At 47.2% G+C, this 24,436-nt stretch overlaps 1 protein-coding gene across 10 annotated transcripts in view; it reads right to left on the bottom strand.

Moving 5' to 3' along the window:
- Positions 1–24,436, bottom strand: part of nolo (no long nerve cord) — a 372,128-nt gene that overhangs the window by 118,337 nt on the left and 229,355 nt on the right. For all 10 annotated transcript variants that reach the window (XM_071690856.1, XM_071690859.1, XM_071690862.1 and 7 more), the window contains exon 3: positions 23,737–23,871. In XM_071690856.1, the coding sequence (XP_071546957.1) occupies positions 23,737–23,871 (135 nt within the window). The remainder of the gene's footprint in view (positions 1–23,736; positions 23,872–24,436) is intronic.

The following is a 24,436-nucleotide window of genomic DNA, read 5'->3' as shown; positions in this document are numbered from 1 at the left end:
CGTCATGCCAATTTCAACCAGAAACTGCGTCATGCCAATTTCAACCAGGAACTGCGTCATGCCAATTTCAACCAGGAACTGCGTCATGCCAATTTCAACCAGGAACTGCGTCATGCCAATTTCAACCAGGAACTGCGTCATGCCGATTTCAACCAGAAACTGCGTCATGCCGATTTCAACCACCCCCGAAGGACGCTGCATGAAGCCAATTTGTACGAGTGAAACACGAGAACGCTGCAATGAAATGTATACGCTGCAACTACGAGGCCAGCAGGCAACGCTGATAATACGCACCATACGCCCTGTGCAAGACGCTTTCCTTTAACCACCAAGATAAACTCGATAACAAAACTTGTGAAAAGAGAGAGAGAGAAAAAAGGAAAGAAACAAGAAAAACGCATCCGAAATAACAAAATAAACTGAAAAGTTAAAAATGTTTTCCCTTCATGTCGACCCCTTCCTCACCCCACTTCCCCACCCCCACCGTCCACCACCTCCCCACCATCCACCACCTGGAGGGAACCGAACCCTGGTTCTGTGAGGCTCCGAGGCGGCAGTTACCCACAAGGCTAGTGAGGAGTGGTTGAGTTTGAGTGGTATTCAGAGACGCCAGCCAAGCGTGTCCTCACCCCCTCCTCTCATTATTCTTCGCTGTCACTCTACTCAACTTTTTTTTTTTTAGGACACTTTTTAAAATTACGAAAGTTTGGCTTTATTTCCCGTATATCAAATTCCACATATAAAGATTTTGAATTTTTTTAAATACATCTAAACTTGGGGTTTATTTGCCTTGCATAAAATTCCAAATCTAAAGATTTTGAATTTTTTTGAATACATCTAAACTTGGGGTTCATTTCCCTTGTACAAAATTCCAAATTTAAAGAATTTGGATTTCTTTAAAATACGTCAAAACTTAACAATATTTCCCACGTATCAAATTCCACACCTAAAAGTTATTGGAAACATTATCTCATGATACTGAAATCTGGCTTGATTTCCCTTATACCAAATTGCACATTTAAAGACTTTGAGGAACTGGAAATCCTCACCTTCCTTTAACAATCACTTTCTCAAAAAGTAAAAGATTAGGATCAGAAACAGCCAAGCGAGGATATGTATAAGTGTATGACGATATTAAAGAACACTCTGGGGAATTCCCCCTTTCCCCTACACACACACACACACACACCTCCCACATTTTCTTCAATATTTGTTTCCCAGGACACACAACCTTACCTGTAGATGACCAATGCTTTATGGGGATACAATATGCCTTGTTCAGATGCTCAATTGGGGTCATTTTCGCTTTCAAATTCCCTTAAAGGAGGAGTTACCGTGTTCTTATAAAGTCCTATCACAATCACTGGCATAAACCTCATTTCACAATGTTGAATACCCAATTCTAAAAGACTGAATCGGGGTTATTTTGTCCTTCGGGTAGTTTAGTATTCTAGAATCTACTTTGGGGTTATTTTGTCCTTCGTTTGGTTTGACATTCTAGAATCTAATTCTAAGTAACTTAGTGCTAAGAATTCCTAAGCTTTTATAAGCTCCACATCCTATAAATTCTCACGTACAAACAATTTGAACTTTTGAACTTTTCCGGCCGCGCGTTTTACATTCTAAGGCTCTGTATTTGGGGGATCTTTGCTCAGTGGAACTTTGGCTCAACAGACCCCATCCATCCCTGTTACCTGTCATTAACACAGCGAAAAGTGGCTTCACTATTGGCATCTTGTGTGCGTGTGCGTGTGTGTGTGTGTGTGAGAGAGAGAGAGAGAGAGAGAGAGAGAGAGAGAGAGAGAGAGAGAGAGAGAGAGAGAGAGAGAGAGAATTATCATTCCTGTCTTACTGGGAGCGAGAGTTTTACACCCGTATTCCCCCCCCCCCCCCCCCACCTCACGCCTCTCAACCTTATCTACTTTTCCTTCACTTTCCTTAAAAACTCTCAATTTCCACCATGGAAAAATTCCCCGTGAGCGACGAGAGGCGACAAGAACCAACGACATAGCCTTATGGATCAATCCTCACTTGGCCCCTTGCTCTGTTCCTCCTTTTGGAGAGTAAAACAGGAGGGGAGGACTTCCATCCATCCACTCCCGCCCCACTTAGTCGCCTTCTACGCCTTCCATCTATCTACTCTATGAACTCCATGAAGTATACACAACCACCTCTCGTTTTCTTTGCATTATCATGCCTTCTGGAACTTTCCTCCCAGCTCCCGTCCGTAGCACCATTTTTCTTATAATTATTTCTTTTAGGACTACGTGTGTGCCTCCGAGCCACCTTTCCTTCTCTTTAGAACGATGGAACTTTGTCTCGGGCCATCTGGCGTGAGTAGACACGAGGAGGAGGAGGAGGGGGGAGGAGGAAGAGGGTTGGGAGGGTCTTTGAGGCGACGAGTGCGGTTGGCCGCTGTCAAGCACCGCCCCCACAGGGGGTGCAACGCTATGGGCTCCACGTCCTTTGTGGAGATGAATGGACACGCTCTGGTGTGTGTGTGTGTGTGTGTGTGTTGAGAAGAAAAAAGAAATAATGAATTTAATACAGAGAGAGAGAGAGAGAGAGAGAGAGAGAGAGAGAGAGAGAGAGAGAGAGAGAGAGAGAGAGAGAGAGAGAGACTTTAGAATATGTTTACCAGAATTCTCACAAGCGAGTGTTGTGAAAGCCTTGAAGCACCGCACGCAATGACTTACACACACTCACACACACACACACACACACACACACACACACACACACACACACACGACTCCTAACATCGTAATCTCAGTCTAAAATATTCTAACATATTCTTAGAATATCATGGCAAAAGTTCCTGTCTTCAGCAACACCCCAGCAGAACCGTTACTTTCGAAATCATCCACATTCTGTGACACTTGGATCCAGCGGTGATCCGAAGAGAATATTAGTCGTCAGTGTGCACAACACATGCCGCTGGATGGACAAGAGGAACAGTTTGTTTATATTTATCGGAAAAAAATATTCTGGAGTGCAATTAAACCGTTATTTCAATAAATATAAGAAAATATATTAAAAACATATACTTCTTCATAGCCTGTTGCCTATCAACGTCTATAATACGCGTTGAATGTAGATTAATGTATCAAATTTCTTGAAGGCGACTCAAAGAAAAGACGTAAAAATCTTAGAAGAAAACGGAGTCCCATTTTCTAAACGGGATGATGGACTATAACAATCACAGCCGAAAACAAGAGCGCGGTCGCGGGTGAAGAATTCAGCCGAAATTCTCGCCCTCTCCTGGGCGATAAGTGGTCGTAAGACACCCGTACATGCGACAAGGATGTCGCGCGTCGCCTGCAGGACAGACGACGTAAATCGCACAGACGGGGACGCCGCCTGCAGGAGGAGTGAGTGCTTGCTTAAGACACCACCACCACGTCTGGTGCCTTCTCTCTCTCTCTCTCTCTCTCTCTCTCTCTCTCTCTCTCTCTCTCCCCGTCTTTTGCAAGGTCTGCGTCCTGGGAATTCCCGGGACATCCCTCTCCAAAGTTTATAATCCCGCCCGGGGTCCCGGTATTGGGATGGTGGGAGGGGAGGGGAGGAGGTGGACTTAAAGACAGAAAGGGGGAGGTAAGGGGAGGGTGGGGGGTATGAACTCTCCCTTGAGTCATGCGCTTCGATGAACCGTGGGAGGGGAAGGTGATGAGTGTTGCAATAAAGGTGGCGAAGATGGTGTAAGACCGGGGGGGTGTTAAGGGCCCAGATGCAAGTGGTGGTCCACACGGAATGACGATGATTTGAGCGATGGGTAAGGTATGATGAGTTGGGCGATGGGTAAGATTAGATGAGCTGGCCGATGGGTGAGGTGAGATGAGTTGGACGATGGGTAAGGAAGGTAAGATGAGTAGGGGCGATGAGTACGATGTGATCACCGCGAGAGTACGATGAGTATAATGTGAGAGCATGGTGGACTCTCCGGAGCATACTAAGCTCACAGCTCGAGTATGATGAGTATAAGCGTTCCTTCCGTCAGCATAGCGTACTCACCATCTTCGGCTCAGATCTTGAGCAGAATGAGTCCGCCGCTTGGCTAGGATGAATATCCCCAACCCCATCAGAGGGGTTGAACGGTAATACAATACCTAATCTAACTACTGTATTACTGCAATCAAACCAAATGCAATCTATCGAAACCAAAACACAATACCTCCTCCGTCTCATATCGAAGCGACTCATTCTCCCACCCACCGCCCCCCATTATTACCATTGAGTGTCCTTAATGGATGGTAATTAGGTCACTGTAGTCAAGAGGGGAAAGGAATGGGGAATGGGGGTGTGTTGAGAGAGAGAGAGAGAGAGAGAGAGAGAGAGAGAGAGAGAGAGAGAGAGAGAGAGAGATGAAATACCATTAATGAAGGCGACCTACTGCGACAGGCGACACCACCCGTCCCGTCGGCAAAACTGAGACGCAAACAGGAATAACCAAACACCCAAGACAAACGAGAGGCCCGGTAGCACACACACACACACACACACACACACACACACACACACACACACACACACACACACATAGGACGCCGTGAAGAGGGAGTCGAACCCGCGCCATTTGTCTCCCGTGTTTACACTACGACGTAAAATGAACCGCATCGTCAACAGGGCGGCTGCACTCCACGGTAAACTCCCGCAAGATTTCACTTCTTTGCCCAGCCGGATCGGCTGTCGCGCGGGAAATGGTGGGCAAACACTCGCTATATAATTGCCGGGGAAGAGCACTTATTTCGGTGGGTTGGCTCGGATACTGTCGGGGCGTTGGAGGGGCGTTCGCCCAGAGGGTAGAGGCCCTTGACCATCTGGAATTTCTTTTGGTGAGGCGAAGAACATTGGTATGGTAGTTATAGCGGAGCGTGGAGGGTTGTCTGGGAGGTGGCATTCGACGGAGGGACACGGTGGAGGGTTGTCTGGAGTTGGCAATTGACGGAGGGGCAATGCGGAGGGGGGGTTCTGTAAGGTGGCAAGTGAAGAAGTGGCAAGATGGATGGTTTAACTGGGGGTGGCAAGTGATGGAGGGGCAAGGTGGAGTGCTGTCTGGGGGTGGCAAGTGATGGAGGGGCAAGGTGGAGTGCTGTCTGGGGGTGGCAAGTGATGGAGGGGCAAGGTGGAGTGCTGTCTGGGGGTGGTGGATGGTGGAGGGGGCAGGGTGGAGGTTTGTCTGGAGGTGTGCCGAATGATTGTGAGGGGGGCATGGTGGATGGTTATCTGGGGATGAGTGATGGAGTGTTCTGGCGCGGGAGACGGAGCCAGCCGAGCGAGGGCAGGAAACACAAACGTGTGTAAGGATATCTTGTTCTGTGAGGGACGCGGTGGAGAGAGATGGTCTGTGGAGAATTGTGGCGGCTATCGTGTGTGTGTGTGTGGCGGCGGTGGCACTGGGCGTACGGTGGTGGTGTGGGTGTGACGAGTGGTGCACTGTGGTGGTTCGTGGTGACAGGTGGCGTCGAGTGTCATGGTTCACGTACTTCTCACTTACACGTACTGTTTTCTTCTCGGGATCCCAACCCAGTACCTCGCTCCTGGACCCTTGACACCTACCACCTCCCTAGTAGAAAGGAAGAACCACCACCACCTCCCTAGTAGAAAGGAAGAACCACCACCACCTCCTCCGCCCGAGGCAAGAACCCTCGACGTCTCTCCCCTCCCTCACCCACACCATCTGACGGGAGGAACCCATCCACCTCCTCTGTACATACACTCAGTCCGCGGCTCCCGGTGATCATGTCCCTCTCCTCAGCGACGGAGTGAGTCACAGGATTCTCTCTCGCTTCCCTCTTCCTGCGCCACGGTGTATACCTCACTGGTGACGGACGTCCGCACCATCTCTCTCTCTCTTCTCCTTCAAGACCCCCTACCACTGCCATAAACCCCTTCCCCTGCCTTGAATAGGATATAGGTTATATCTAAGGGCTTCCTCTGGTAAGAAATTGAAAGCACGTATATATATATATATATATATATATATATATATATATATATATATATATATATATATATATATATATATATATATATATATATAATCAGGGTGACAGGCGTGAGAAGAGGAAGCTCTGCAGGGTGTGTGAGGGAAATGGGGGGACGAAAAAGGGGGAGGGGAAAGAGGGAGAGGGGAAAGCCAGGGGGTTCACGACCTCCCTGGAACCTTGCCAGGCAGGAGGTCACCGCCGAAGGGAGGGAGGGAGGGAATGTGACACCCAGCTTCTTCCGGGATCCTCCCGAATCCTCGCGCCTTCCAGGGCCCACCGAGCCCAACACCTTGGGAGGGCGAAGCCTGGAAGCGGCCTCCAGCGTCGTGCTCACCGCTTCCAGGCTACGAGACTTAGACATCCCCCTCTACAAGCACACACACAAGCTTCGTCCGACAGACGTACAGATGTATTAACAACCTCTATCCGGTCTTCACAACCACGGGTTGTATTGCGCCCCTTACGAACACAACTTCGGGATTTTACCTCAACAGGAATGTGTTCTGGAAAGGTCTGCTGGCGGCTCATCATCAGACGACGATGCTGATAAAAGATGGAATATCCCGCAAGGTTGAGATGAGGGATGGGCGATGCTGTGGTCCGGGCGCACAGTAAGGATGTTCCCTCAGCCGGTAACACCAAGAGCGACCACGGCGTGTCGACGGTGGCAGCAGAAGGGGAAGGACCGGGAGGGAGGAAGCACAAGCACAAGCGGGCATCGAAGTGGGTGTGTCATCGAAGATGAGAACCCTTGGGAACGCCACCGTCATGCCGGGTGATCATACGATGACAGGACGTGAGCTGATAACCAGTCATCATCATACGGTGTGTGTGTGTGTGTGTGTGTGTGTGTGTGTGTGTGTGTGTGTGTGTGTGGAGGTCCCCCCCCCCCCAGGGAGGATGATAACCACTTTCATCATACGTACGGCAGCGTCGCTATCATCAGAGTCCCAACGGTCGAGCGCGAAATACATGACTACGTATTTCCCCGGCAGCGCGGCATCTCATGGCTGACATGAGCCGACGCCCTGTCCGGCCTGGCGACGAGATGCTGGGGAGAGATAATCTCTTGGGAGGGGAGGAGGAGGTCCTGGGGTTGGGAGGAGGTCATCTCCCCAGGGGGATCAGGGTTTAAAAGGAATGGTTCTGCAGACTCTTCCACCCACGGCTCCCCTCGCACACACACACACACACACACACCCTGGTCTGGGAGGGGGGAGGGATTGAGAGGAAATTCCCCGCGTAGAAAACGGGAGCAGGATAGTCACGAATAAAGGGAGGACTCGCCAAAATGTTAAGTCAAGTACCCTGGATGAGAGTGGACAGTCGTACCATACGACTCAGCGGCCAGCTCTGACCTTTCGTGACCTTCTGCGAGAGGCAGGAGTGACCTTTGAGTCCCTTAGATATCCAGCTTTTAACGTTAGTCAATGCTTGACCTTAAAACCATTTTTAAATCAGTCACTACTTGACCTTAAAACCTTTTTTTTTTCCTCTAAATTCAATTCTTACCTCAAAACGATCAATATATATATTCTCTTTATTCTCTTTGACCGTCCCTTCCTCAGTAGCTCTGACCTTTCAAGTCGAGTCTCCTATAACAGTGATCATCCTTAATCCCCCCCACTTGGTTATTAACCTCCCGAGCAAGCCATCGTGTGGCATCATGTCACAACCATTTCTCTACAAGCACCGAGAGTCGACCTCCAAAGTCCTACTTACGCTACTGTCTTTCCCCATCTCTTCTATACCCGTTCCATCGGAGAGGCCACACGTTTTCCCTTACCACCAACTCATCAAGAACAGTCATCCTTTTCCACGCATCCCCGCGTCCTTACGTACAGAGGCGCCCTCACGTACACACATGTCCTTCGACGACCTTCTACCGCGTTCACCCCGTCGAACTGTGAGGGACAGTAATTGAACTCTTTTTCAAGCAAGTTCCAACATCTTGAGCCCGGAGCTTCCTCGACTCAGGTCAAAGTCGTATATATTTCAAGTTTTTTTTTTCTTTTTTCTTTTAAACTCTCGCAGGATAACAAAGTCTTCGCCACCAGATTCCTGTTAAACTTTTCAAAGGGAAGATCTTTTTTTTAAACTTGTTCATTACGCTTCCTCCCTCAGCCTTGTGTTGCTTCTCTGTTCGACTCCGTGTTTCGGGTCATTTGAACCTGTTCATTAAACTTCATCTTCTGTGTTCAACCTCGGTTCTTGAGTTAACTGATCTTGTGTTCAACCCCCGGATTCTTAGGCGACTGAACCTGTTCATCAAACCTGATCTTGTGTTCAACCCCCGGATTCTTAGGCGACTGAACCTGTTCATCAAACCTGATCTTGTGTTCAACCCCCGGATTCTTAGGCAACGGAACGTGTTCATCAAACCTGATCTTGTGTGTTCAAACCTGGTACATCCGGTGCCTCCTCCACCTCCCCTGGCCAAACATACTCCCCAACTCCTTCCTAAACCTCCCCCCCTCCCCCATCAAACACACACACACACAAACACACACACAAACACCCATCCTTCTCAGCTATGCCCGGAGGGATTTCAACCTTCCACACTATTTGTGTTCGCCCGCTCTCAGAATTTCTTCCCCTGAGTCACGAAGGAATGGTTGCTTAACTAGAGAGATGACGGATGAAGGAAAACCCCTTTGAGTATGACAACTTAACCCCCTGAGGGGGACCCCTTTGAGTATGACTTAACCCCCTAAGTAGGACCCCTGTGAATATGACGACTTAACCCCCTGAGGGGGACCCCTTTGAGTGTGACGACTTCACCCCCGGAGTAGGACCCCTGTGAGTGTGACGACTTAACCCCCTGAGTAGGACCCCTGTGAGTGTGACGACTTAACCCCCTGAGTAGGACCCCTTTGAGTGTGACGACTTAACCCCCGGAGTAGGACTCCTTTGAATATGACGACTTAACCCCCTGAGGGGGACCCCTTTGAGTATGACGCCTTAACCCCCTGAGTAGGACCCCTGTGAGTATGACGACTTAATCCCCTGAGTAGGACTCCTTTGAGTATGACGCCTTAACCCCCTGAGTAGGACCCCTTTGAATATGACGACTTAACCCCCTGAATAGGGCAACGTAACCCCTCAAGTAAGAAGATACAATCCCTTAAACTTGACCTCTGGGAGTAAAGGTGTCCCTTGATTTGCTACGTACTGTTCCTTATATTCAAAGACATACTGGGAAGTAGCAGTCGTATGTTCCTTCGTAAATAAATCACAGCTACGTACATTTTTATAGTCGTACATATCATACTGACACTAGCCCAAAGCGGTTTAAATTCATCTCCCATGCATGTTCTTCACCTCCCGGTGTAGTGAGGTAGCGAGGAGTGTACAAGGACCCATGGCGTGAGTACTAAAGGAAAAAAACTATCCTTATTTGGTTTCTTCCACTGTTCTTTCGTCTGGAGTGTAATACAGGAGGGGAAGATTTCCCGCCCCAGGCTTTGTTCCTCTTGACTGTCCTCTACGCAAACCTATTCCCCACTGGATGGGAAAAAAAATGATATCTTCCCCTTGCAGCATGTATGAAGCCTTGCAATGCCATTTACGTATATTTACCGGTAAGATAATATCAGCAAAGAACGTATTTCTCATAACTCTCACTAAAACGCCCTTGTCTGTGTTTATCTAGACAATAAATCATTTAAAATTAACTTCAATAAACTGCCGTTCGGTACGATTCTACACAAAGCCCCTCACAAACCCCCCAGTCCTTGAGTTTAATAAGTAGCGATATGGAAGTATTCTCAGACCTACACGTGTGTCTAAACTACAATCGGCATTCTGACCGTTAATTTAACACTTATTAAGGTTAGGTACATTAAAGGTAAACTCATTTCCCCACTGAGGTTTACATTACCAGACCATCTGACACAAATCGCACTCGCCCCCCCGTAAATTCAACCACGGAACAATAGTCAAATGAGGTAATCAGTCACGGTAAACAATAATCACACACCCGGCTCAATAAACCATCGTCCGAGGGAATATAATTTCCAGCCAGAATTCGGCCCGTTAAGACATACGAAAAGTTGAGGGAAAAATCTTGAAAAAAAGTCTATAAACTTCGCGGATATTAAGCTGCAAAACTAGTGGTAATGTCTCGCAAAACCATCTAGGTCACCGAGAGACACCGTAGAGATAGAGATATGATCGTAGTGACGACAATTACTGTAAAACATTTAAGAGAAAACATTAAGAAATATTCTCGCGCCCGAGGAGTTGGAATCACCAGCCTATTTGGCAACTCCCTAGGCCTTGGGAGGGAGGGAGGGAGGGAGGGAGGGAGGGAGGGAGGGAGGGAGGGAGAGAGAGAGAGAGAGAGAGAGTGAGTTGCCCAGCGTCGTTAGAGCCTGATAAATGACCTTCTCCCAATCACCCTCCGTTAATGCGTGACTAAACCATCTATTACATTCTCGCTGTTCCAGACTCATTAAGTATCTCCGTCTAAATTAGTGTGTGTGTGAGAGAGAGAGAGAGAGAGAGAGAGAGAGAGAGAGAGAGAGAGAGAGAGAGAGAGAGAGAGAGAGAGAGAGAGAGACCAGACCGTCATCGCCAAGACGCGACGCACGCCCATGTGTCAACTCCCCCGGCGGAGTTCACGCTCGCTGTTAGGAGCTCCCTCCGCAAGCACGACCCCTGGAGCTCGACCCTCCACAGTCAGGCCACCGCACCCGGGGATCATAGCGTCGAACTGGAGAACCACACACACACACACACACACACACACACATACACACACACACCGTCTCGACCCCAGACGATTTATTACAGTCAATCAGGCAAACCTAAAGTCCGTCAAATGGAAGGCACCTGATCTGTGAGCTCTCTCTCTCTCTCTCTCTCTCTCTCTCTCTCTCTCTCTCTCTCTCTCTCTCTCTCTCTCTCTCTCTCACCCCGTTCGCTCTACAAACACGGCCTATAAGACCGCCACCAATATATATATATCCTAATGCTGTGCATGCCCTTCCATCAACCACAATCCGTTTTCAGACGGGATGGGAGAGGAGCGAGGCCAAGGGACCGCGCGGCCCCTCCTCCCCCCGGCAGTTATCATACCTCCAAACCATCGTCCTTACCATCAATTATCCTCTTAATCGCAGCCTTCCCCTCTGTGAGGACGATGAACAAACGCCCACGCGGTTAGAGAGGCCTCCCACCTCCGCCGCCGCTTCGGCCTCCGTGTGTGTGTGTGTGTGTGGGGTAGGCCAGCGACTGTGGTGGATAGGGGCGACTTCGACAAGACACTGGGGCGTTCAGAGAGTGTTCGTCCTGTGCACAAGGTGGGTTTAAAAGAGGCAGTGACAGATACAGGGTTGTATTCTGTTGGCACCTCATACTGTACTTTGTATCGTCTAGCCCATATAACCCTTGTGTAATCCTACATATGGCAGCATAAAATCTAGTACATCCCTTAATAGGGTAGACTAGAATCTAGTATAGCCCTAAACAAGGGTGTCTAAGCCCTATATTCGCCCTTAATACAATAGCCTAAAACACTCTATAGCCCTAAATAAGTTTGCCTTAATTCTCGTACATCCCTAAATACAGCGGCCTAGAACCGTTTCTAGACCTGAATGAGCTTGCATAAGTTCTAATACAACCCTAAAAAAAAACCCAGTAACCTAAAACTAAGCACATCCCTAAATACAGCATCCTTAAAACTTACCACCTGCTGAATCATACAGCCTGGATCCCAGCATCGCCTTATGTATATCAGCCCCACACCTCGTACACCTCTACTTAGCTACTTAAAGACACGAGGGCTACATAACACCAGTGAAAACAAGTAGATCAGACCTTAAACCAGTTGGGGGAAATTCAAAATGCCATTCGGAGCATCACAGCTCAGCGGAACTGGACGTAGAATCGTCACCACAACTCACAAGTATACGGAGGTTTACCGAAACACTTCTGAAAACACGTTAATTTCAGTACTGTACTAAAATTATTACAAAAAAAAAGTTAGGAATTACTATACTGAAATACAATAAACAAGTATGTTTCTTTTTTTTTTGAGTTATTTAAGTCTACATGAAAAAGATACAAAAATCCATGATTCACATCATCTCTCCCTGCCACACAGTGTCGCTACAGAGCAGCAGAAGCAAATAAGGAGGTCAAGAGGAAGGGAGGGAGGGAGGGAGTAATTCTCGGCCATAATGGGTCACTTCATTGATGTGATGAAGGCCCGAGGGGTCAATTTCCCCCGGACTGACACACGCACAAAAGCCAACTCGTATCACTTATCACACGAGTCTGGTTCAATCGTTAGTCGGGTTGGATGGCCTATCAGGGAATTACCCGGGCCAGCGAGAACGCGATACTTTTGCTGTCGCTGTCATGTCTCCTTGTGTACGACGGTACGACCACCGGGCACGACGGTACGACCACCGAGCATGACGGTACGACCCACGAGCACGAAGGTACGACCCACGAGCACGTCGGTACGACCCACGAACACGACGGTACGACCCACGAACACGACGGTACGACCCATGATCACGACGGTACGACCCACGAACACGACGGTTTGACCCACGAACACGACGGTATGACCCACGAACACGACGGTATGACCCACAAACACGACGGTATGACCCACGAACACGACGGTATGACCCACGAACACGACTGTGCGACTCACGAGCACGACGGTACGACCCTTGAAATGGCCTGACATTTAACCTGACCATTAAATGGGTAAATGGGGTCAAGAACCAAGTCGTCATAGCCAATAATGACTCCGTTCTGTTTACAAAGGGGGTAAAGGCTTTTTGACCCAGGTCACAGCAGTGCATGAGGCAATTATGACCCAGGTCACAGCAGTGCATGAGGCAATTATGACCCAGGTCACAGCAGTGCATGAGGCAATTATGACCCAGGTCACAGCAGTGCATGAGGCAATTATGACCCAGGTCACAGCAGTGCATGAGGCAATTATATGCACATCACTATCCCAATATAATCACCACAATTATATTGGGATATAAAGACCGTCAATTTAGTCACACAGGCCATGGAATTTAATACCCTGGGATATCCCAGCGTCCAATGTTCCAGAATTATCTCCACTCAAACCAGTTTCGCTGTATGGTAAAACCACCAGCAGCTACAAGACTAATTCGACCAATTCTCTATCGATCTATCCAATCATCTATCCATCTATCTTTGGTCACCAAAGCAGTAGTTAACTACACTAGATCAACCAACTACAGACCCGGATAACAAGCCTAACAACACCCCCCCACCCATCCCCCCGACCCCCCTCACAAGATAACGTATCACATCACACCTACATATTAGACCTACACACGCGCGCCCTTGGCAGGCGATAACACCCAATACACTGGCGATAACAGCCTTAGCAACGGCGATAGATAACACGAGATAACACCTGCCAACGCCATGGGTCCCAGACAAAATATGGCGTGGACGAAATCTATCGATCCGCATATCTATCGAAACATCATCATCCATGAGATAACAGGTATCTTTAAGATATGAAAATGATGTATTTAATCCCAGGTATGATACAGAACCACGGTTTCTACAGGAGTCTGCACATATCCTGTGATCCAAAACCTAACTGAACTTGACCTGGTTCACTCTAATGTGACCTGTCCAATCTAACCTTACTTGAACCTCCAACATAAAGTGATTGGAACATTAATGATTTAGTTCCGGTGCAAATCATGCCACAAATCAAGACATCCTAAACCATTTAAAAGATCTCTCTCTCTCTCTCTCTCTCTTTGGAACCATTTTGGTAGACGCCTTCTGTCTACCCGTTCTGTCTGGACTGGACTGCTTGACGGAATCGTTCTGTCTGTCTGTCTGTCTGTGTACGGGACTCTGGTGGTGGAGTAGAATCATGTTCAACTGACTGTAATATAATGAACGAAAGTGCGTATGGTGAAAAATATTTTGTCTGTCTCCAAATACAAACTCGAAAATATTCTTCGTTTCTTTCCAAAATACAAACTCGAAATACGATGACAGATTACTCTCCTGTCATCCATAACAGCGCTATCATGTGCCTCTCGTTTTCTCCCTGTCTACCCGGTGGGGGGTGTTGGGGGGGCGCGTCTGGTTATCTGTCCAGCCCACCCTTAATGACTTCATTTTTTTTAGTTACCCTGAAGAGAAATCCCGTTTTTTGTGACCGACATGACGTGTGCCTGAGCAGGTGTGTGTGTGTGTGTGTGTGTGTGTGTGTGTGTGTGTGTGTGTCAATGACGCGGTCCTCCTCGTTCTGTTATCTTTCGGACCTGCTTTACCCACCTGACTTTACTCATGGCGTCCATCAGGCTCTAATCCACCCAGTGATCATGAGTCGCCGAGGTGTACTTAACCATGAAGCATCACTGTGGGTGTAATCGGTCATTCTTATATGTGAGGGTTAGATGACCAGCATTGTCGTATGGAGTATGTAAGGTAAGGTCTCATACCCAGCTGTGGGGAGTACAAGACCTCCCAAGCCATCGTAAGGTATATGTAAGGTAAGGTAACAGACCCCGCTGTGGGCAGTAGAAGACCTCCCAAGCCATCGTAAGGTATACGTAAGGTAAGGTCCCATACCCAGCTGTGGGGAGTACAAGACCTCCCAAGCCACCGTAAGGTATACGTAAGGTAAGGTCCCAGACCCCGCTGTGGGCAGTAGAAGACCTCCCAAGCCATCGTAAGGTATACGTAAGGTAAGGTAAGGTCCTACAGACCCGGCTGTGGGGAGTACAAGACCTCCCAAGCCATCGTAAGGTATATGTAAGGTAAGGTAAGGTCCCAGACCCGGCTGTGGGTAGTACAAGACCTCCCAAGCCATCGTAAGGTATACGTAAGGTAAGGTAAGGTCCTACAGACCCGGCTGTGGGTAGTAGAAGACCTCCCAAGCCATCGTAAGGTATACGTAAGGTAAGGTCCCAGACCCCGCTGTGGGCAGTAGAAGACCTCCCAAGCCATCGTAAGGTATACGTAAGGTAAGGTCCCAGACCCAGCTGTGGGGAGTAGAAGATCTCCCAAGCCATCGTAAGGTATACGTAAGGTAAGGTCCCAGACCCGGCTGTGGGCAGTAGAAGACCTCCCAAGCCATCGTAAGGTATACGTAAGGTAAGGTAAGGTCCCAGACCCAGCTGTGGGCAGTAGAAGACCTCCCAAGCCATCGTAAGCTACACGTACGACAAGCAGGTAGGACTCCAAGCGTCTGTGCTATTACACCCACCAGACACTGAAACAGCATCGCAGCGTCGGCAATCAAGTCCTTAAACACGACGTCGGAAGCTACAAATTGGCGTTTCACGAGAGACAAAATAATGTTGACGTAGGGGGAAGGAGGAGGAGGAGGAGGAGGTGATCACCCTCCCTGCTGGGTCGCTGCCACGGCCGCTGGCGACGCCTCACGCGGACTGCCGGCAAAAACAGACGAGAGTGATCCAGCCTCCTTGTTACACGACCGGACGACCGTGCAAAGATAATGTCGACAGACCATCAAGGTTTATGGAAAGGTGTTTACGGGCGATGGATGACCTCTCCCACTGTCCTTCCCATGGCTACTGGCGCCTTCGGCCGGATGGAACAGACTATCCTCTCCAACTTTCCCATGGCTGGGAAGAACTTCAAGACAACTGGAAGCTAAAACTTCATTTTTTTTTCCATCCCGACCAGGATGTGAAGCAGGCAAACTTCGTGTGTGTGAAACATACGAAAACCATACAGTCAAATGACTAGGTCAGGGGGAGGAGTCACATACCTCCCTACCACTAAGCCACCCCGTTACCCCTCCCATCTCCCATATATCTCCCCCCCTAACCCCCCACCCCTTCTCCCCCCATCTGCCAACCAGAGGGGTGATCATCCACCGCGCGAGCCAGCCAGCCCCAGTCTGGGGTTGTTATCTCTCACATATAACAACACCAATACTTAAGGGTCTTTTTAACGTCCCCTGTACACGAGAGGAGGAGACACAGTTACGACTGTGTTAACTGCGGGAGACGGAGACGCGGAGCTGTGTGTGTGTGTGTGTGTGTGTGTGTGTGTGTGTGTGTGTGTGTGTGTGTGTGTGTATACACTGGTCAGCTGTCATGGCAGCGCTACCATCTCCGCAGGATGACGACACAGAGCTAAGTCGCCCGTTGCCACCTGCCGTCCTCCTCAGGCATGGTTTGCAGGTCAACAGGTAATAGATGGTAATAGATATCTCCGCTGGGATAAGACTTTGACGATTTCCCTCGTTCCATCCGGCTGTCTGATGCTGTTGGATGCGAGGCACGAGCCCTCTGGAGCCTGGCTAGTTCGGTACACTTCGTTTATCTCAACAATACGTTCTCGAATTCCTCGCCGAGATCTACGATCTTTACACTCTACAAATCACACCATTTACCGAGCGCTCAAGCGCCCTCGATACCCGGGTGTCTGACAGTACCTTAATCCATCACTATGCTTGACTTTTACAGGGAAGAAATACCTGTCTTCGTCCAGGTCAACTGCCGCTGGAATACTGGAAGGTGGGACGAGAAACCCGACCTTCTAGTATTACCCAGGTGTTCATATATATAGTATATATATATATATATAGTGTAACCTCTCTCTCTCTCTCTCTCTCTCTCTCTCTCTCTGTTGGGCTCGCCTGTCCGAGCGTCTGAATGAGGAAACCAGATGGGCTGGCACCAACGAAGGATAGGACGGAGTGACAGACAGATAGGTGGAATAGAGGAAGTCTACACCAACGGCTAGGACATCTCCACCATCTACGCCAACAGCTAGAACATCTCCATCAATAGCTAGAAGATCTCCACCATCTTCATCAACAGCCAGAACACCTCCACCAACAGAGAGAACATCGCCACCATCTCCACCAACAGCTAAAACATCTCCACCAACAACTAGAACACCACCAACAGCCTAGAACACCACCATCGACACCAACAGCCAGAACACCTCCATCAACAGAGAGAACATCGCCACCATCTCCACCAACAGCTAAAACATCTCCACCAACAACTAGAACACCACCAACAGCCTAGAACACCACCATCGACACCAACAGCCAGAACACCTCCATCAACAGCCAGAACACTTCCATCAACAGATATAACATCTCCACCAACAGCTAAAACATCACCAACAACTAGAACACCTCCAACAACAGCAGAGAACACCACTATCGACACCAACAGCAGTTAGAGCACCTCCACCACGCCCATCTATCCAACCAAGCGGTCCACCTATCCACCTCGCTAACCACCATAACGCGAGCCTATCCACCAGCCCAGGAATCTATCCCCCATCTACACAGCCACATCTAAGCCCCTCATTTCTACTAAAAGTCACCCCAAACCACGTTGCCCTGCCACCAGACAATCTCTGATCCAAATAAATCCTAATCTGATTCCCTAAAAATCACAGAGGTCGGGGTGGCAAAGCTCGGGGCTCGAACCCGGGTGCTCCTTATTAGCAAGCGAATGATTGCGCCGGGCGGCCAGCGGGGGTCCGTAGCCGCCAATCAGCGAGGGTGTAGGCCGGCCGACGCCTTGTAATTGGCTGGCGAGGTCGGCATCTTGGACTCCGGCTGAGGATAATGCACGACGGTGATCCTATCGCCTTGATGTGGGGCCCTGATGTAAGTAGTAGTAGTAGTAGTAGTAGTAGTAGTGGTGGTAGTAGTAGTAGTGGTAGTAGTAGTAGTAGTAGTAGTAGTAGTAGTGGTGGTAGTAGTAGTAGTAGTAGTAGTGGTAGTAGTAGTAGTAGTAGTAGTACTAGTAGTAGTAGTAGTAGTAGTAGTAGTAGTAGTGGTGGTAGTAGTAGTAGTAGTAGTAGTAGTAGTAGTAGTAGTAGTAGTAGTAGTAGTAGTAGTGGTGGTGGTAGTAGTAGTAGTAGTAGTAGTAGTAGTAGTAGTAGTAGTAGTAGTAGTAGTAGTAGTAGTGGTGGTAGTAGTAGTAGTAGTAGTAGTAGTAGTAGTAGTAGTAGTAGTAGTAGTAGTAGTAGTAGTAGTAGTGGTGGTGGTAGTAGTAGTAGTAGTAGTAGTAGTAGTAGTAGTAGTAGTAGTAGTAGTAGTAGTAGTGGTAGTAGTAGTAGTAGTAGTGGTAGTAGTAGTAGTAGTAGTAGTAGTAGTAGTAGTAGTAGTAGTGGTAGTAGTAGTAGTAGTAGTAGTAGTAGTAGTAGTAGTAGTAGTAGTAGTAGTAGTGGTAGTAGTAGTAGTAGTAGTGGTAGTAGTAGTAGTAGTAGTAGTAGTAGTAGTGGTGGTAGTAGTAGTAGTAGTAGTAGTAGTAGTAGTAGTAGTAGTAGTAGTAGTAGTGGTAGTAGTAGTAGTAGTAGTGGTAGTAGTAGTAGTAGTAGTAGTAGTAGTAGTAGTGGTAGTAGTAGTAGTAGTAGTAGTAGTAGTAGTAGTAGTAGTAGTAGTAGTGGTAGTAGTAGTAGTAGTAGTGGTAGTAGTAGTAGTAGTAGTAGTAGTAGTAGTAGTAGTAGTAGTGGTGGTAGTAGTAGTAGTAGTAGTGGTAGTAGTAGTAGTAGTAGTAGTAGTAGTAGTAGTAGTAGTAGTAGTAGTAGTAGTAGTAGTGGTAGTAGTAGTAGTAGTAGTAGTAGTAGTGGTGGTAGTAGTAGTAGTAGTAGTAGTAGTAGTAGTAGTAGTAGTAGTAGTAGTAGTAGGTAGTAGTAGTAGTAGTAGTAGTAGTAGTAGTAGTAGTAGTAGTGTAGTAGTAGTGGTAGTAGTAGTAGTAGTAGTAGTAGTAGTAGTAGTAGTAGTAGTAGTAGTAGTAGTAGTAGTAGTAGTAGTAGTAGTAGTGGTAGTAGTAGTAGTAGTAGTGGTAGTAGTAGTAGTAGTAGTAGTAGTAGTAGTAGTAGTAGTAGTAGTGGTGGTGGTGGTGGTAGTAGTAGTAGTATTATGTAGTAGCTATCAAAAGGGAGGAAGAAGAGATTGTTCACACACACACACACACACACACACACACACGCACAACTAAACACTGGTGTTCACAAGTGTTATGATGGGTCATTTCCAGGAAGCGTCTGCATGAGCTGGAATGGACTGGAAATGACTAATGGGCGCCGAACTGCAGCATGGGGGACGAGGGATATCTCCCGGTGGCAGATGACGGTGGCGGCAAATAAAAAAAAAAAAAGATAAAAAAAAACCCCGGCACGCGGTCATTTTTTCATAACCGTCTTTCCAGAACCTCATAAAACATCCCCAAACACCATCTTTCTCACCTCGCCATCCCTCTCCGGCTCCCGCGAGATCCTATAAAAACGAAATTTAAGACTCATTTTCTTTCCTTTTCTCTCCCTCCTCTCCACTCCACACCCCTATACACCCACCCACCCACTCCCTCTCCTGAGCGCGTACCTAATCAACGAACCCAACCATAAAAACCCGGGAATATAAACGGCCGCCAACCATACTCCCTCCTCAGCCAACTCGTATATAAAGCACGACCCGGTCCGTCTCTGCCGCCCCCCCATTGAAAAGCATGTTATACACACTCCTTATCTCGCGCTACGTCAAAATGACTTGGGCCAGGCCCGGGGGGGTGTGAGGCACCTCGCGCTCACCGTTAAAACATCGCGGCCTTTATCGCGTTTGCGGTAAATCACGGCGTATTTACACCGTGCTTAAGGGGGGGGGGGGGGGGACGGAGGGGGGATGGGGACTGTCTAACTGGGATGGGTACAGGCTCACCTCCCCCCCCCAAAAAAAAAAAAAAGAAAATGGGCATTTGTATTGAACGCCGTGTTACTGCTTCTGAATATGGACACCAAGACACACACACACCACACACACACATACACAGTTCCCCACTGACCATCCAGGCTCCTCACCCTCTGAAGACCACCCCAGATTCCCTACCGTCCACAGACCACTTCGGGGTTTTCCCCCCCTCACAGACCACCCTCAGGTTCCACAACCCACCGCAGACCACTCCCAAGGTCGCCATGCACCATCCCCCAAAGACCACCCCATGTTTTCCCCACACATTAGAGACCACCCCTAAGTTCCCCCCATCCCCCTACAAACCACCCCAGTCTTTTCCATCCCACCACAGACCACCTCAGTTCCCCAGACACACACACACACACACACACACACACACACACACACACACACACACACACACACACACACACACACCACCCTTCCAAACTCCATTAAAACCGGACACAATGAATGTGGCCACATTCTGCCAACTGGGCAATACACAGCGGCGTAACACATGGATTGGCTCATCTTCCCTAACACGGGCCCAGCTCTCTGACGCCACACCAGCCACGAGCCTATGACATTCTAGTCTTTTACGCTACATACATTCAAGTCCCACGTACTATACCCAAGTATTCAAATCATACCATATACATTCAAGTCCAAGGTACTATACTCAAGTATCTAATTCCTCTATACACATTCAAGTTCCATGGACTGCATGCAACTATCGAAACCAGACTATATACATTCAAGTCCCAGGTGCTACACTCGAGCATCTAAATCCACTATATACATTCAAGTTCCAGGTACATGAGAGTATGTACATTTTCGATGTCAGTGTCAACACTGAAACACACCTTACCACACAGTGGCGTTACCAGCAGAAAGCGTTGGACGTTTCATGTGTATTCACAGTGTGGGCTGTTTACCGCCCGGGTGATTAAACAAGCAGACGAGAGGTCATTATGCAATTAGGGTAGCAAATCAGCCGTGCCAACGTAGCCCCCATGACCAGCGTTATAATTCACACCAGTTCCGTTATAACGGGGGGGAGTTGTTTACACCCGTTGTAGGGTGCAATACGCCTGTTTATGGGTTGGAACGGGCCGTTTAAGGGGTGAAATACCTCACAGGAGCCAAACACTTCTCATGGGGTGATGAACTAGCGTGAGACCAGAGTGATCTTAATGTGTGGGGAAATGGGGAACTCATGGGTGGAAAGGTCGTCTGAATTGGGCAAAATATATACATTTGGAGGAGAGTGTATGTGTTAACTGGTGAAGGCGGGGGACTCATATTGGTTGATACTTGTGTTTTACATCACGAAGCGGGTCATGTTGGGTAAAAGCAGAGGTGAACCTGATCCATCACTGGGTGAAACAGGTACGCTGCGTTGAAACAGACCCGTTACGGAACTATTTCTGCGTTGAAACAGATCCGTTACGGAACTATTTCTGCGTTGAAACAGACCCGTTACGGAACTATTTCTGGGGTGAAACAGACACCCCCCCCCCCTCTGATGGGCCGAAACACCTCTGACGGGGTGAAACGCGACACGATACCGAGTGAAACAAGTCACGGAAAGAAACACGGAATCCACATTGAAGGAGGAAACCTCTCGCGAAACAGACTTAAAGTTGGCTGGAACGTACGTCCGTGCTGTTGATATACATATGAATGTACATATACGCACATATGTACAACTACGTGTGTGTGTACATGATGTAGAGTGATGGAGAGACAGTCGGCATTCTACAGCGGTCTACAATCTACAGTGTTTAGGATCTGGACAGGACCCGACCACCTACCTACCTACCTGGCTCGACCCTAACATACATGGCAAACTGACATCTTGTCCTCCATGTTTTGAAACCTGCCTCCATGTAATTAGCGATGATCACACAGTCTTAATACCAAGCATAGAATCCAGTCAAATAATAATTTCATTCAACCTACCCTAACCCTGGGGAGAGATACTGTAAATGAACCAATAAAAATGTTTAGCTAACCTAACCTTGGCTGGGGGGGGAGAAAATGTGGAGTGAGTGCATTCCCTTCCAATTGCTTCCCACCCTCTGTTCCAAGATATGCTTGTAAATAACCAGTCTCTCGCACCATGATCTTCCTCGTATCTATAAAAGTGACCGCACGCCTCACCAAACCTGACATATCCCATGAATACATGGCAGATAACCCCACAAAAATCTAACCCACCCTCGGTAAACCCACCGAAAACCACTAGTTCCTAACAGGCAATTTTCCAACGAACTCGTTACAATGAACAGCTTATATAACCTACTAGGAACTTTCCGTCTCGTTAACACCCACGAGCCGACAAGCTTCAACTACCTAATCACCACCAGGCTCTGCTGCTATTTCGTAAAGTCAATCACACTTAAAGCCGCCGCTATCTTCTACGTCTCTCCAAGTCTCGTTCGCATCCTACCGCCAAATTTCAGAGCGCCCCACACTCCACCCGTGCATAAACATACACACATATCCTGACTTATCTACAATCCCTACAACACAGATAACATTACTCGCCTCCCGGGAGCTGGCAGTGATGTGTACAAGGTATAATATATTTTATCTTCTGGCCAGCTGCTGCTATTTTCAATCTACTGGGGTCTCGGTCGTCCATAATTTGGGAACCTAAGGGTTCTCTACGTCATACACCAGTTCTGATGCCACAGTACGATTCACAGCTTCTCGTTAATTAACGACTACACACAAAGTATGAGATGATTTGGATGAAATTCTCTGTTGTACTATATTCTGACTCAACAATGCAAAACGACGCTGAATTTTTCTGCTTGCATCAAGCCAATAATTTTGATTCAGTACTTTCAATAATTTTGATTCAGTACTTTCAATAATTCTAATTCAGTACTTTCAATAATTCTTATTCAGTACTTTCAATAACTTAGATTCAGTACTTTCAATAATTTTGATTCAGTACTTTCAATAATTCTAATTCAGTACTTTCAATAATTCTTATTCAGTACTTTCAATAACTTAGATTCAGTACTTTCAATAATTTTGATTCAGTGCTTTCAATAATTTTGATTCAGTACTTTCAATAATTTTGATTCAGTACTTTCAATAATTTTGATTCAGTACTTTCAATAATTCTAATTCAGTACTTTCAATAATTCTTATTCAGTACTTTCAATAACTTAGATTCAGTACTTTCAATAATTTTGATTCAGTACTTTTAATAAAGTAACAACTTCGAACTCTTCCTCCCCCCCCCCCCCATTTCCTTCTACAAGGACCGTCAAATCATTTTTCAACCAAACAATGTATGTATTCAAAATATTTTTCGTTGCGTTCAAGTAATCTTCTTCAATACGGATATATACACAAACGATTTCACTCTTTTTTTCGACAGAGAACCATTCATTACCGTAGTTTCAACGATTGCTTGCAACAAATAAAAGGTTACTGTCTATAACTGGTGTATATATATATATATATATATATATATATATATATATATATATATATATATATATATATATATATATATATATATATATATTCTTTTTTCTTCATACTATTCGCCTTTTCCCGCGTTAGCGAGGTAGCGTTAAGAAAAGAGGACTGAGCCTTTGTGGGAACATCCTCACTAGGTTCCTTCTTTTGGAAAATTAAAAACGAGAGGGGGAACATTTCCAGCCCCCCGCTCCCTCCCCTTTTAGTCGCCTTCTACGACACGAAGGGAATACATGGAAAGTACTCTTTCTCCCCTATCCCCAGGTATATATATATATATATATATATATATATATATATATATATATATATATATATATATATACCTTTGCTAAAGGGACCTAATGCTACTTCAGAGCCAATTTTTTTTTTCCGAGAGGGCCTTCGGCTCCAAGAGTGCGCTACACTCAGCAGCAGGGACAGGATGAACCTCCTTCGAAGAAGACATCAGTCCCCTGTTTCCTCAAACTGACGACGAGGCAGCCTCGCCAACTGTCTCTCTCTCTCTCTCTCTCTCTCTCTCTCTCTCTCTCTGGTACTCACATCGGCGTCGTCCTCTGGTCGGCCCTGGTCGTCTTCCAAGCGGGTGCTCTGGTCGTCTTCCAGGCTGGAGGCGTGGTCGCTATCGTCCAGGGCGTGGGAGTCGTCCAGAGCCTTCGATGCCCTCCCGACAGCGGCCTGTGCGTGCGTGCGTGGAGGAGAGAGGAGGGAAATATAAATCGATAAATACATCGCTCAGATACAGCAAAGTGTGTATACATCATTTGCTTATACAATACATAATACAGCGAAGTGTATATACATCATCTGCTTATACAATACATAATACAGCGAAGCGTATATACATCATCTGCTTATACAATACATAATACAGCAAAGTGTATATACATCACCTGCTTATACAATACATAATACAGCGAAGTGTATATACATCATCTGCTTATACAATACATAATACAGCGAAGCGTATATACATCATCTGCTTATACAATACATAATACAGCAAAGTGTATATACATCATCTGCTTATACAATACATAATACAGCGAAGTGTTTATACAACATCACCCGCTTATACAATACACAACTCACCTACAAGAGGAGGGGAAAAAATATGAAATCACCACAAAAAAAAAATATATATATTCTACAGGACGTAAAACGCAGACAGCTAAACTATCTATCGGTACGAATCTTATCGGAACACAATATCGGGAAATGTAAAATATCGATAAGGGGCCGA

The sequence above is a fragment of the Panulirus ornatus genome, chromosome 49 (assembly GCF_036320965.1).
Source record: "Panulirus ornatus isolate Po-2019 chromosome 49, ASM3632096v1, whole genome shotgun sequence".
Lineage (NCBI taxonomy): Eukaryota > Metazoa > Arthropoda > Malacostraca > Decapoda > Palinuridae > Panulirus > Panulirus ornatus.
This window is presented reverse-complemented; position numbering and strand designations above follow the sequence as displayed.